Consider the following 14,156-nt stretch of genomic DNA (forward strand, 5'->3'; position numbering starts at 1 on the left):
AAAATTTATACAAATAGAGAAGAATTACCTCATCTTCCCACACCAGTTCTACCAACCAACTGGCATAAATACCTACACACCCTGCCTTCCTATCTATAACCATGGAAGAACTACACAACTGCGCTGGCTCTTATCTAACACGAAGTCCTCCAGTTGTGCTCTTGATACTATCCCCTTTTACTAAGTTATACTTTATTTCCTACATCACCATTTTCTCTCTTTTTACCAAGATTATTTCCATTGGTAAATAAATATTTTACAGCCTTTTTCCTTATCACACTTTTTTTAAAAATCACACATCTTAAAAAAAAAAGCTAACAAAAACAACTCTCTTTACCCCACTTCTCCTTTCAGCTAGTGCTCCATTTTTCTATTCTCCTTCAGAGCAAAATTCCTCAAAAGAGTTGTCTATATTCACATCTCACATCCCCACTTCCCATTCTTTCCTCAACATACTCCAAACAGGTTTCCGTACCCAATATTCCAGTGAAACCACTCTTAGCAAGGTCATCAATGACCTACCTTTAGTCAACCTAATGGTCAACTCTCTATCTTCATCTTATCTGACCTTTTAACAGGGACCAATTCTTTTGACTACTTCCTCCCTCTTGAAACACTTTCTTTAGAATTCTACAACTCACACTCATCTGGCTTTCCTATCTCGTCTTCTTAGCTGATTCCTCCTTCTACACCAGCCTTTTAACTGTTGGAGTGTTCCAGCACTCTGTCCTAGGCTCTCTGCTCTATCTTTACTCATGCTCTCAGTGACTTTATCCATTTCCAAGCGTTTATGCGCAGTCTATATATCGATGACTCCAATTCAAAACTCCAGCTGTGCTCAAGATTAATACAGTAGCCCTTCCTTAGCCTCAGTTTCACTTTCAGTGGTTTCAGTTATCTATGGTCAACTGTGGTCCGAAAATACTAAATGAAAAATTCCAGAAATAAACAATTCTTAAGTTTTAAAGTGCCTGCCATTCTGAGTAGCTTGATGAAGTCTCTAGCCATCCCACTCCACCCTGCCCAGGACAGGAATCATCCCTTTGTCCCGGGCATCCACACTGTATATAGTTGCCCCTCAGTCACTTAGTAGCCGTCTGGGTTATCAGATCTACTGCCTCTGCTGGAGAAGCAAATGGGATTCACATTCATTAGCTGTCTGCTTCGGGCCAGGTATTTACTATATGCATGCTATCTAATTTTTTTTTTTTTTTAAAGCTTGGCAACTGAGCTAACAACTGTTGCCAATCTTCTTCTTCTTTTTTTTTTCCTGCTTTTTCTCCCAAAATCCCCCCAGTACATAGTTGTATATTTCAGTTGTGGAACCTTTTAGTTGTGGCATGTGAGACGCCACCTCAGCATGGCCTAATGAGCAGTGCCATGTCCACACCCAGGATCCAAACGAGGGAAACCCTGGGCCACCGAAGTGGAGCAGGTGAACTTAACCACTCAGCCATGGGGCCAGTCCCACATACTATCTAATTTTTATAACTATACACAGTAGTTATTGTCGTACTAATTTACAGATGAGGAAGCTGAGACTCAGAGAGGATAAGAAACTTCCCTGGGGTCACACAGTGAGAGATGGAGCCCATATTTAAGGAGAGATCTATTTGACTCTAACTTATGGGGTTTTTCCCATTATTCTTCTTTTTGAGCAATAAGCAGAATAAACTTGGGGACAAAGAAAGCAGAAAGGAAATGACAGATAAACTCCAGGGGTTCAGAAAATTATTTTCTCCATGTGTTCCAGCTAAATGTGAAGGCCAGTGTAAGGGGTGAAGGCAAAAAGGGTGGGAGACTTCCTATCTCTTCTAAGAACTAGGTTTTCTAGGCACAGAGCTTCATAATTTGGGAAGACCAGAGTCTCTTCCTAGGACAAACATTGATGCATAAAAATGCTTTCTATGCCACCTGATATTCTTAGTCCATTATCCATTATGAGTGTGAATTTCAAATGCCTTCCTTGTAAAGGTCAAGATTGCTCATCTTTCAGTTTTCCTCGAAACTCAGGTAGCATATTTATGATTTCCTCCATGTCCCATATTATGTTGTAGCGGGTCTTTGTCTTTTTCTAATTAATTCCACAAAGAATGCTTACTTAGTTCCGACACAATATTCAGGATTGCACAGATGCAGCTAAATAAATACAGACCCACCTATACAAGGTTACTATCATAACTGGGTGGCTCAGAGAACCTCAAGCTGACAACACGCATGCTGATCATAATGCCATTTTACCCTGAGCAGGATTCTTCCCCTTTCTGGGTCTTATTCCTCTTCTGTAAAATAAGAGGGGACTGGACCAGAGCAGTATTTCTCAATTAGAGGAGGAAAGAGTGGCATCCAAGTTATCTAAGGAGCACTGAACCGTTCTCCCATCCCCAATCTCAGTCAAAGCTGAAGATTCTGTTAGAGTTTCTCCCCCTTCCCCATGATCCTGAGTGAGAACCACTAGCTAGAGGAGCTCTCATCTAACATTCTCTGCAGACAAATTTCCAGGACTGACGTGAATAAAATATTAACTGTATATAAACAAAGAGGCTGGTATGTCAGCCTCAAAGATGTGGCTCAGACTCAGGGATGCTACAAGACTGACTGCACAAAACCCTCAGGATGGACACATCCCGGGTGTACCCTTTTCCCCTGGGTTCTAGGAGAGCACATTGAAAGCCATGCCCAGGGCATAACTCAGGAAGCACTGCGTCATAATCTCACCACCCACGTGTCTTTTAGGTGTGACTAACCCAAAGGGAGGGGGCTAAAGGTCTCCTTTTATTCACCATCAGTCTGCTCTGAGCCAGCTCTAATGTATCTTCCTGGTACCTGGAGACAATGGAAACAGGATAAGCAGGTCAGACAGAAAAACTGCATAATGGTGACTTGGCTTTCCTTCTTGTAGGGTCTTATTGTCACCATGGGACCCACACCACACACATACTAACCAAACATACACACTTGTCATAACATGTGCATTAATCTACCACCCACCAACACACTAGGGCTCCTTCCAATACACATATACTCTGTCCTAACACACCTGCATGTGCGCATGTGCCCACTAACACACACACACACACACACCCCTAGTCCAAACAAAAGCATATAACCTGTCCACATACAAATAACTTTTTAAAAAACATATCCTATCTATAAATAGGCAAAGATGTCCCAAAGCTACCTCTGGAATAAAAGAGAACACTCTGTTCCATCTGTTCTAACAAAAATTTGTAAGGAATTATTCTTTAATTAACTCATTCAACAAGTATTTCTTGAACTCCACTGGACACCTACCATGCACTAGATTAGCTACTGGGGAAATAATGGCAAGAAAATCAGCCACAATCTCTGCTGCAAAATCTAGTAACAGTGACTTTTCTAGCAGTATTTGGAAATGGAACTACAAAAGAGAACTTGAGTAAATGGGAAGAAACGGTAATGCGAATTGGGAAAGATACAAGATTGTTCACTAACTGAAGAATTGTTCGTCATTTTGCTCTCTTGTTGAGATGGGAACAAGCGAGGAGGCAGAAATTGCAGGAGCGCAGGATTTGACATTAGATAAGGCCAGGACACAGTTTTAGTCCCAGAGAAAACTGAAGAGATGCCAATGGACTCCAAGGAGGTTAGATGGTAGGCATCTCCTGGATGTCTGGGGTAGCCCAGGATCCATGGGTGCCCATGATGCTAGGGTTCCAAGAGAAAATACAAAATGTTCAAATAAATTTGAATTTCAGCTAGACAAGAAAATTTTAGCATAGGCATATGTTATGCAACATTTGAAACATATACTAAAAAATGACCCATTATTTATCTAAAATTCTAATTTAACTGGGTCCCTGTATTTTTAGTTGTTAAATCTGGCAACCCTACATGATGCCAATAACAGATAAGGAAGACAAAGTTCTCTAATATGTGTACAGTAGTTCCCCCTTAACTATCGTTTTGCTTTCCATGGTTTCAGTTACCTGTAATCAACTGCAGATCCAAAATATTAAATGGAAAATTCCAGAAATAAACAATTCATAAGTTTTAAATTGCACACCGATCTGAGTAGTGTGCTGAAATCCCATTCTGTCCCACCTGGGATGTGAATCATCCCTTTGTCCAGGGTATCTACACTGTATATACGCTACGTGCCGGTTAGTCACTTAGTAGCTGGCTTGGTTATCAGATCGATTGTCCCAGTATCACAGTGCTGGTGTTCAAGTAACCCTTATTTCACTTAATAATGGCCCCAAAGAGCAAGAGTAGTCATGCGGGCAATTCAGATAAGCCAAAGAGAAGCTGTGCTTCCTCTAAGTGAAAAGGTGAAAGTTCTGGACTTAATAAGGAAAGAAAAAAATTGTATGCTACGTTTGCTAATATCTACCATAAGAACAAATCTTCTATTGGTGAAATTGTGAAGAAGGAAAAAGAAATTCGTGCCAGTTTTGCTGTTGCACCTCAAATATGTACGTATCAGAAAAAACATAGTATATATAAGGTTCAGTATTACCTGCGGTTTCAGGCATCCGCTGGGTTTCTTAGAACGTATCCTTCGCGGATAAGGGGGCGCTACTATATAACCAATTGCCTTCTTGAATCTCTAGTTAGATGCCCAATAGGCATTTTACCCTGGGCAAAGCAGAGCTATTGACTACAGCCACAAACTGGCTTCCCTATAAGCCTTTCTCTACCTTAGGAAATAGCACTGCCATCTACCCAGTCACTCAGGTCAAAACCGTAGAAGAGATTCTTTATTCTTAATTTTGTTTTTTTTTCAAACAGTCTCACTGTTGGCTGGACTTGTAAAATAATCCCAGTCTCATCCACTTCTCATATCTCCATTATTAGAAGCCTAGTCCAAAGCACCGTCATTTTTTACGTAGAGTGTAGATTCACCTAGGAGTCTAAATTCTGAATCATGACAATAAGCCACTTCCTGATTTAGTTTCCTATCTCTACTCTTGTCTCCCATTCCCTACCCATTCCATGCTGCAGACAATCAGAACGATTTTTCTAAAGAATAAATCAGGTTATACCACTCTCTTTCTTAAAATTGTCCAGTGACTTCCCACATCAGCCATAATATAAACAAACAAACTTGCTATTATGGCTTGCAAAGCCTTCTATCTTTCAGAAACTCCCTACTTCTCAGGTCTCCCCTTTTTCATCAACCAGTCACAATGGCCTAATTTTCTGGTCCTTACACACATGAAGTTTATTCCTGGGTCGGGAACTTTGCATTTGTTTGAAAGGCTCCTCCTCCATATCTTTTTATGGTTGCTGCCTTCTCATTACTCAGTTCTCAACTCAAATGTCCACCTCCTCATAGCACTCCCTACTCCTGAAATTTCATATCACATTACATTATTGTGTCTTCTCTGTACACTTACAAATACAAGATATTAATTTATACACTAAATGTTTTTATTGCTGCATCCTCCTTACCAGTCTGAAAACTCACTGAGGGCAGGGACTATTTGCGTGTCTTATTAGTAACTGTGTCATTAGCACCTGTAACATAGTGCCTAGTGCATAATACATGCTAAATAAATGCTGTTAACTGAGTTGACTCCCCCCTGAAGGCTACCTCTTTCTTAAGTCCATGACATGATAAAAGCAAAAGATGATATTTTGTACACACACCTTTAAAAATAGTTTTATAGTCAGTGTATCATTACAACTTAAAGTAGCACTCCTACAGTTGAGCAAGATCCATTATAACACAACAAATGTTTACAATGTTAGAATATTTTAAGACTTCATCATCTACATATCTTTTATTCGTTCTACTCATATTTAGTGTAAGCTTTCCAACTCCTTATTTTGTCACCTAAATTCCATCACAAAAATATCAATTTATAAACTTCTTGGAATTCTGATATGAATAAATGCAATGCATTTTTATTTAATGAGAAAAACACTGCATTTTCTTAATAATTTACTCTGCTAAACAGAAATAATTTTTAAAATAGATTTTTTAGAAATAAAAACAAAACATACCTCTTGTCCATGGCCTCCTAAATGCACTATCAATAACTCCTGTAAGATAATCTCCATCTTGATATAAACATGAAGGGATTCGAAGCAAGAAAGCATCTCTAGAAAACTTCTTCCTAATTACATTCTATGTAAGAAAGTAAAATTATAAAATCTTTTAATATATTTATCAGATTTAATACATTTATCTATCCATATTTAGACTATTAAAACTCTCTATTCTTTTAAATGTATATTACTTTTATTTAAAGGTAATACATGCTCATTACAAAATATCAAATGACACAGCACCACATAACCAAGAAAGTCAAGGTCCCTAGCCGTATTATTAATAGTTAGGTGTATTTTCCTACAGACTTTTCTTTCTAGCTTAAGCTAAAATGTGTGTGTGCATGTTTGAGGAAAAAGTAAGATCATATCTCTATACCATTTGGCAATGTGCTTTTTTTTCCACATAACAGTATAATATGGCTGTCTTAACTTTTGTTTTCTATGTCTTTGCTTTACTTCACTTATGACAACCAGCAAATATGTTTCTAATTAAAAAGAAATAGTTAATAAATAAAACTGTTTCTTTAAAGGACGTTAAGTCGGATAAGGAAACTTGTAAATCAGTTATCTATAATTTGGATCTGCCTTTATTTTCAGTTTTATCTCCCATACTCTGTACTACTAACTGTTCTTTTTTTAAAACAACTTTATTATTTATTAATTTTTTTTGATGAAGAAGATCAGCCCTGAGTTAACATCTATTGCCAATCTTTCTCTTTTTGCTTGAGGAAGATTGTCCCTGGGCTAACATCCATACCAATCTTCCTCTATTTTGTATGTGGGACGCTGGCACAGCATGACTTGATGAGCTGTGTGTAGGTCTATGCCCAGGATCCAGGCCGTGAACTTAACCACTATGCCACCAGGCCAGCCCCTAAATGTTCTCTTTAAATACACTAGTCTCCTCACTACCCCCTTAACATTTAGCAGTCACTTCCTCATCAACACCATGACCTACAGTGTGCCTTTGAAAAATGTCCTGCTACTCTTTTCTAGCTATCAAAATCCTATTCACCTCTCAAGGCCCATCTTAAGCAATATCTTCTCTATGAAACTTCCCCCCCCCCCAATGACTCTCAGCTTCCCACAGAATTAATTATTCTATGAATTTGGACAAAAGATGGTTTCTTGCATTATTTCCCAAGTTTTATGTTTGCTGAAGGTGTTTTAACATATTAAATAAGAGGTCCTCAGTATCTAAGAATAAATGGTACAGAGAAAAGATCAGTTGAAGTAATTTATATAAAATCAGGACCAAAGACAGTAAAAAGGAAAAAAAGCTTGATTGGTACTTTATCTAAAGAAACGAAATAAAGTTATAAAAATTAAATTTTATACATAATAAAATTTCATTTATAATTAGCTTATATTTGATCTTTGTCAGAATTTCCCCACAAACTATATTATATGATGATGTGTATGATATTGGTCATTACTTCACCTTTAATCATAAAGAAGATATTTTTAGAAAATATTTGAGGATTTAATCAATTTTCCCCAAGGCGTCTCTGACTCCTTTGATATTCAAACCGTTCTGTTGCTCTTGTCTGTTAACTGATCTAATTTTGCAAGATCTTCATCTGCTAATAGCTTTATCTGTTGTCTGAGTGGTTCTTCAACATGGTTTACATGACCTTTACAAAATCCTGCATCTTTTACAAGACCATTGATTATTATCATATTTGTGCTGTATCATGGGGTGTGGTAGGCCACCAAAAAAGTAAGATATCATGGGCAAGGATAAAAGTTTAAGGATGTCTGAGTGGAGATTAATTTCCCAAGTGACCAATATATTCATAAACATATTTGTGCAACAATGACTTCTGATTCTGTTTCTCTTCCATGTATATGTTATAATGATACACTTGCCTTCCTCAGTTATGAGGGAATAATAAAACCTGAAGATGCCTATGTGTCCTTATTCCCTGTAAGATGTAACACAATTTTAGTTATACTGGAGTAATTTTTTTTTCTTGGTAGATGCGGTCAAGGTTACAAAGAAAACCAAATTTTAACTTGTCAATTAAGATCATAAGAACAATGAACTGTTGTATGACAACCACTCTGATTAGTTTCTTAACAATGTGCCAGCTTGAATCTCAGCTTTGTACAAGCTATTTAACTTCTCTAGACATCAGTTTCCTAACCTGTAAAACCTGTGTAATAATAGTAGCTACCTCACGGGGTAGTTATGATGATCAAATGATACACTCCATCAAAAGAGCAAATGATCAAATAACATAATCCATCAAAAGAACAAAGTATCTGGCCCATAGTAAGTAGCTAACACATGCTGCTACTGTTATTTTATCATAAAGATACTGGGATTGATTTTTTCCCCACTCCTTTCAAGAAAGATCACTTAAGATTGTTCACAAAAACAGCCCAAACTTGCCAAAAGTTTCCATTTTTTTCTGCTGACAGTTTCAAATTGATGTTAAATTGTCAATAATTTCCTTCCAAAAGTGGCATTTTTAAGGTATTTTTAAAATGGAAAGTAATTTTAAGTGAATTTTAAACTAAGACTAAGGATTAGCCTAAGGACTACTGCAAAATTATCATAATCATATAGTGAATGCAGATAACAATTTTTTATATCATAATTCTTAGTAAATAGGCAGTCATCCAATAACACTTTACCTCATATAAATAATCTATTGCACAATATTTGAATGTTGAAAACATAGCTTCTTTCTTTGCAAGCAGTACAAATTTCAACACCTGGAAATACAAAAATTAAAATTAAATATTGGTAAAATAGCAAAGCCAGGAGCAGAAAACCACTCAATCTTAAAACTTTGGCTCATTCATTTAAAGACAGGCTCTAAATGATAAAAAATTAATTACAAAAATAACATTTATTACTATGATTTAAATCTAATATGAAAATAATACATGTTGATATAAAATTGTTCATATATTTTTCAAACTGTTTAATCCATATAACTTCTAGTTGGTGGATTAAATATATTTAATGTGATCATTTTGTTGCAAAAGAGGCTGGAGTTCACAAGTCTGGCAGAGTGGTTTTCTCAGGATAACCATAATTCTTAAGCGGTCTTGAAATCAAATAACCAAGGGCAAAACTGTATTGAAGCACGGAAGTAGAATTTGGGAAATTCCACTCTCCCATTTAGAAAATAAAAAGCCTGAAGTTTGAATTCCCTAATAGCTAGCTCATTTGGAATAAAGCAACGATGGTGCATTACTCCTAGGTCATTATTGGTAAACTAACAAATTCATCTAATGAAGCAATGAGTAAAATTTAGAATGCTGAATGAGTCCAAAACGGTTCTCACTTATGTGAGAACCAGAGGAATTACAGCTTAGAAAAATTACTCTAGGACAGAGTCCAGTTTATCAGATAGTTCTTAGCTTTATGATCAGTCATGTAAAATGTCTTGGGAAGTTCAGATGTAAGCTAGAAGTTTTCATATGGCAGTTTGTCAATAAGTTTGTTTGCTTTCTTTGCTGAGGAAGATTTGCCCTGAACTAACAACTGTTGCCAATATTCCCCTTTTTTTTCACTTGAGGAAGATTAGCCCTGAGCTAACACCTGTGCAATCTTCCTCTACTTTGCATGTAGGTTGCCCCCACAGCATGGCCAATGAGTGGTGTAGGTCTGCACCCAGGACCCGAACTCGTGAACCCAGCCCGCCAAAGTAGAGCATGTGGAACTTAACCACTGAGCCATGGGGTCGGCCCCTCAATAAGTTTTCAGTGAATGAAATATACATTTTAAACCGAATGGTCTTGCCTTAGTTTCATTATCATTTTAAATTTGTTTGAGGTTGACCTATTTTCTTATCTGTGATGAAGGTTCTGTACCAGAAGCCCTGATGGTCCCATCTACGTTAATTGGCTATGAAGCTGTTCCTGTTTTCAGTTATTCTCAAGTCAATATTCTTAACTACTCAACTACCGGATTAAAAAAACTATGGGCAAACTTCTTAGTACAGCACACAATGATCTCATTTGAATAATGAATCAGAAGATATTTTGGATATTACTATAAGCTTTCCAATGAAAACAAACCCAATAAGTTATCTGAATTATTTTTAACATTGTTAGATTCTGTGGAATCAACACGTGGGGAATACACAATGTTGGCGCCCTCTTTCACTCTTACTTGAACAATGCCAACACAGCATTTTCTTACTGGTGATTACGTCTCTGGAAATATTTCCAATCACTCTACTTCCATACCTTTTCCCTACAGTGTATCACTGATCTTTGAAGCACATATTGATTCTAGAATTTCCACTTCTTGATATTGTGCTTTCAGAAAAAGTTGATTGTGCCTCATCCTAGAAGTCATTTCAAAAAGCTACAAACATATCAACTCCCATTTAGTTTATTGTCAGCATTTATCTTAGATGTTCCTTTCTTGTGAAGCCTAATCTTTCTATTAGCTTCGGATTCATCACTCTCATCAACTACCTTAAACAATAATCCCTGTTGTATTAAAGTTAATCATTCAAATTCATGCTAAATGTATAATACTTAAGATACCACGCCTTATATACATTCACAGAATGTCTTTCATCTGTCAACTTTATTTCATTGCATTACAGATATCTGAATCCACCTTAGAGTGGTGGATGGATAGGAAGAGAGATAAATTGACCTTATTTCTAAAATCAAAGACAAGGGGGGAACAAGCAAAATCATGATTAGAGAGAAGGTGTTTTAAAATAACCAACTTTTGAATTGCAGCGGTTCCTGAAATATTTTTCCTTACCTGTTTGTAATGGTTTTATTTCTCCTGTGCTACCTCTTGACCGCTATCTTCTGGGGCAAAATGGAAATACAGACAACTCATTAGGTCAGGCTCTCATCCACAAGGCTGGAGAAGGAAAGTTTCCCAAGATTTTTTCTGCCCAAATAAAACTTGTGTCTATTTAAGGTGGACATATATACAATGGCATATTATTCCCAAGATTGTTTGAGACCACACGCAGGTGAGCGTGGTCTTCCAGGCTGGCTTCCCATCTCCTCCCACCGGAGGAGGGATCAGATTTCTTCCCTTCCTCGCTCCCTGGCATAAAGCTCACGCTTTAACCATGTAAAATGGCACAGGTGAGGTTCATATCTTTTCTCATGTTGCTTAAGCTATACAACTTCTGGTTAGTGGACTGAAGTCCCGTCGGCCCACCCGTGTCCTTCACATCCTCTGTTCTCGCCTAATTAGGTTAGGTGGACACCCGTTCTGGGGCCTTGTCCCCACAGGGTCACATCAGCCACGCCTCACAAATCTGTTTTCCAGAGATTTCGGAGCTGCCATACTCTAGCCCCACGTCGATCCTTTCTTCCCCTCAGTCTAAAAACACCTTCCCTCCCTCGTCTCTCCAGCCTCTCAGGGTACAGGCAGAGGGAAAACCGCCTCCTACCGGTCTTCTCAGGAGAAAATTCCCGCCCACTGCACATGTGACCTCTTACTCTGGGCTCAGCGCTTCCATTGGCCAGCCGGGCAAGGCCCCGCCCCCTGCCCCGCCCCTCGAGCTGCCGGCACTTTCGTCTGCGTGGGGCCCACATCCTGGAGCGCCCAGGCTTCCGAGGGGCAGACGGTGGGACCTGGTCCGGGCTGAGGTCCTGGCGGGTGAGCAGGATCTTCGCCGTGCGGCGCGGAGGGTGACAGTGGAGAAGGTGACCAGAAGCCAGAAGGAGCCTATGTGAAAGGTGGGAAGACCAGGAAAAGGAGTCTGGGCTTCTTGGGTAGTGGCAGCTCCGATGTTATTAGCTAATCCAGCCCAGAGGGAGGGCAAAGGCAGAGGCCTTCCAGAGGGGAAATTGAGAGGATTTAGCAACCAAACAGATTCAGGGAAAGAGGAAAGCAAAAGGGAGGAGGCAAACATGACTCAGGTGTCTGGCTGGGCGTTGGCCATGCCTTGATGGCAGAAGAACATTTGAGGAAGGGCAGGAAGCTAAGTTAGAATTGAGACATGCAGACTGTATACCTTGATTGATAGCCACCTCCTCGCAAACACGCTCATTTAGCAATCACTGGAGCCACCCGATAGGGAAGAAGAATTGTCCCTTTCTCTGTATTTCTTAACTCCTGTCTTCCTTTCCATGACATAGCTTGGTATTAAATTCCTTCCCAGAAGATTGCAAGACGCAACATGCATTTATTTATTTTACTAACACATGGGTGTCTTTCAAGTTAATTATTAACAAAATACTAATTAAGAAACGTCAGTGGATAAGCCACATTATTTTCTTAAGTGACCTACTTCGTTCTGCTTTGTACAGGTTTGTGCGGTTTGCTTCAGCAATGTAGATTTAATGTTTGGTGATAATAAATTGTAAAGATGTTCATTGGGCATTGGGGTACATTATTCTGCATCCTTGGATATATACCTTTTATTACAACCAATTTTAAATTAAGTAGTTTTGTAAAAATTACAAAAGCAACAGCAACACATAGTTATAATCATTGTAACCAGTAAAAAACCATTCAAAAATGAATACAGAGAAAGTAATTTCCATTACCGCCTCGCCTCCCAAGTAACCAATGTTAATAATCTGGGGTGTAACTTTCCACACCTTCCTGCATGTTCATAGAAGTTTATATAGACATGCATACACAAAATAGGTTGGCCAATTATATAAAAATAGGTAACTTATTTTCCTCACCAAACAATACATTATGAACAACCTTCCAAATCACGATATGTAGATATAACTCATTTTTTAACACCTGCATAATATTTCATAGTAAGGATATGCCATAATTTATTCCAAACATTCTACTACTGATGGATTTAACAGATTGCTTCTGTGTTTTTACATTGACAAATAATGCCACAATAAGAATTCTTGGACATGTGGTCTTGTATATTATTGCTGCTACTTCTGTGGTATAGATTTCTGTTACTTTTCTGGCTCAAATGGGTAAGAGCATTTCAAATTTGACGGATATTGCCAATTTACCTTCCAAAAATTTATAGCAATTTGTGTTACTAATGCCAAAGAGGGACCATTTTCCTCAATACTCAGCAGAAATGAATATATTGCTCTTTAAAATGTCTGCCAATGTGATGCATGGAAAATACTATCTCACTGTTGTTTTAATTTGCATTTCTCTAATTACTGCTGAGATTAAACACTTTTTGGATGTTTATGAACCCTTTGGATTTCTTTTCCCATGAATTGCATAATTGGGTGTGTGTGTGGGTGGGTGTGGGTGTGAGATCAGGCAATTTTTCTATTAAGTAGGTTGTCTTTTTGAAGATCTGATATATAGGTATATTAGTTAATATCAGGTTTGGCTGTATAAATATAGAAAATTCCAAAATAGTATAAAATTTATTTCTCTTTAATGTAAATGAAGTACAGAGGTAAAAGGTTCAGAGATTGATATGGCAGCTGTGCCCCAAAGTCCTCAGGGACTTACCTTCCAGCTCATTGCTCTGATATTCCTATATTGTGATCCTTGTTCTCATGGTCTCAGGTGGCAGTATCTATATTTTAGGCAGCAGGATGAAGGAATGAAAAAGAGAATAGACCAGGAGCATAATGTTTCTTTATATATCTGTAATGAAAATTGTGAAATATAATGTTCATATAGAAAAGTACATAGTACAGTTTTAAAAATTATTTTAAAGAAACATCCATACAACCTCCACTCAAGTGAAGAAACAGAGCGTTGCAAGAATTTCAGAAACTGGTTTTTAATCACAATTCTCCCTAGAGGAAGTCTCCCCCAGACCTAGAGATTACTATAATCCTGATTTTATGGTAATCACTGCCTTGCTTTTCTTTAAAGTTTCACCCAAGTATGCCTTTCTAAATGATATAGTTCTGCCTCTTTTTGAATCATACTGTTTGTGCTAGATTGGTTCTTGATTCTTCTATTCAATGGATGTTGTTGTATGTGTATATGTTAATTTAATTTTATTGCTGAGTGGTATTCTATCGTGTAAATATACCTCAATTTATTTATCCATTCTGCTGTTGGTAGACCTTTAGATTATTGCAGTTTTTGGCAATTACAAATAATGCTGCAGTCAATATCCTTGTACATGTATCCTAATATACATAGGCATTTGTTTAGAATGTAAAATTAGGAATGAATTTCTGGATTATTGAGTATGCATATCTTCACTTTTATTCCATAA

General features: G+C 37.8%; 1 protein-coding gene and 1 long non-coding RNA gene across 2 annotated transcripts in view; one reads left to right on the top strand and one right to left on the bottom strand.

Annotated features, from left to right (window-relative positions):
• The window catches only part of SHOC1 (shortage in chiasmata 1), a 75,936-nt gene extending 65,091 nt beyond the window's left edge, over positions 1-10,845 (bottom strand). Inside the window, exons 1-3 of the mRNA XM_046684203.1 lie at positions 10,778-10,845; positions 8,677-8,757; positions 5,989-6,112 (exon numbers count right to left, since the gene is read on the bottom strand). Of these exons, the coding sequence (XP_046540159.1) occupies positions 5,989-6,112; positions 8,677-8,721 (169 nt within the window). The 5' untranslated portion in view covers positions 8,722-8,757; positions 10,778-10,845. The remainder of the gene's footprint in view (positions 1-5,988; positions 6,113-8,676; positions 8,758-10,777) is intronic.
• Positions 10,846-11,605: 760 nt separating this feature from the next.
• Positions 11,606-14,156, top strand: part of LOC124236364 (uncharacterized) — a 77,241-nt gene continuing 74,690 nt past the window's right edge. Inside the window, exon 1 of the long non-coding RNA XR_006887707.1 lies at positions 11,606-11,715. This is a non-coding gene — a long non-coding RNA (uncharacterized LOC124236364). The remainder of the gene's footprint in view (positions 11,716-14,156) is intronic.

Source organism: Equus quagga, chromosome 1 (genome assembly GCF_021613505.1).
Source record: "Equus quagga isolate Etosha38 chromosome 1, UCLA_HA_Equagga_1.0, whole genome shotgun sequence".
Lineage (NCBI taxonomy): Eukaryota > Metazoa > Chordata > Mammalia > Perissodactyla > Equidae > Equus > Equus quagga.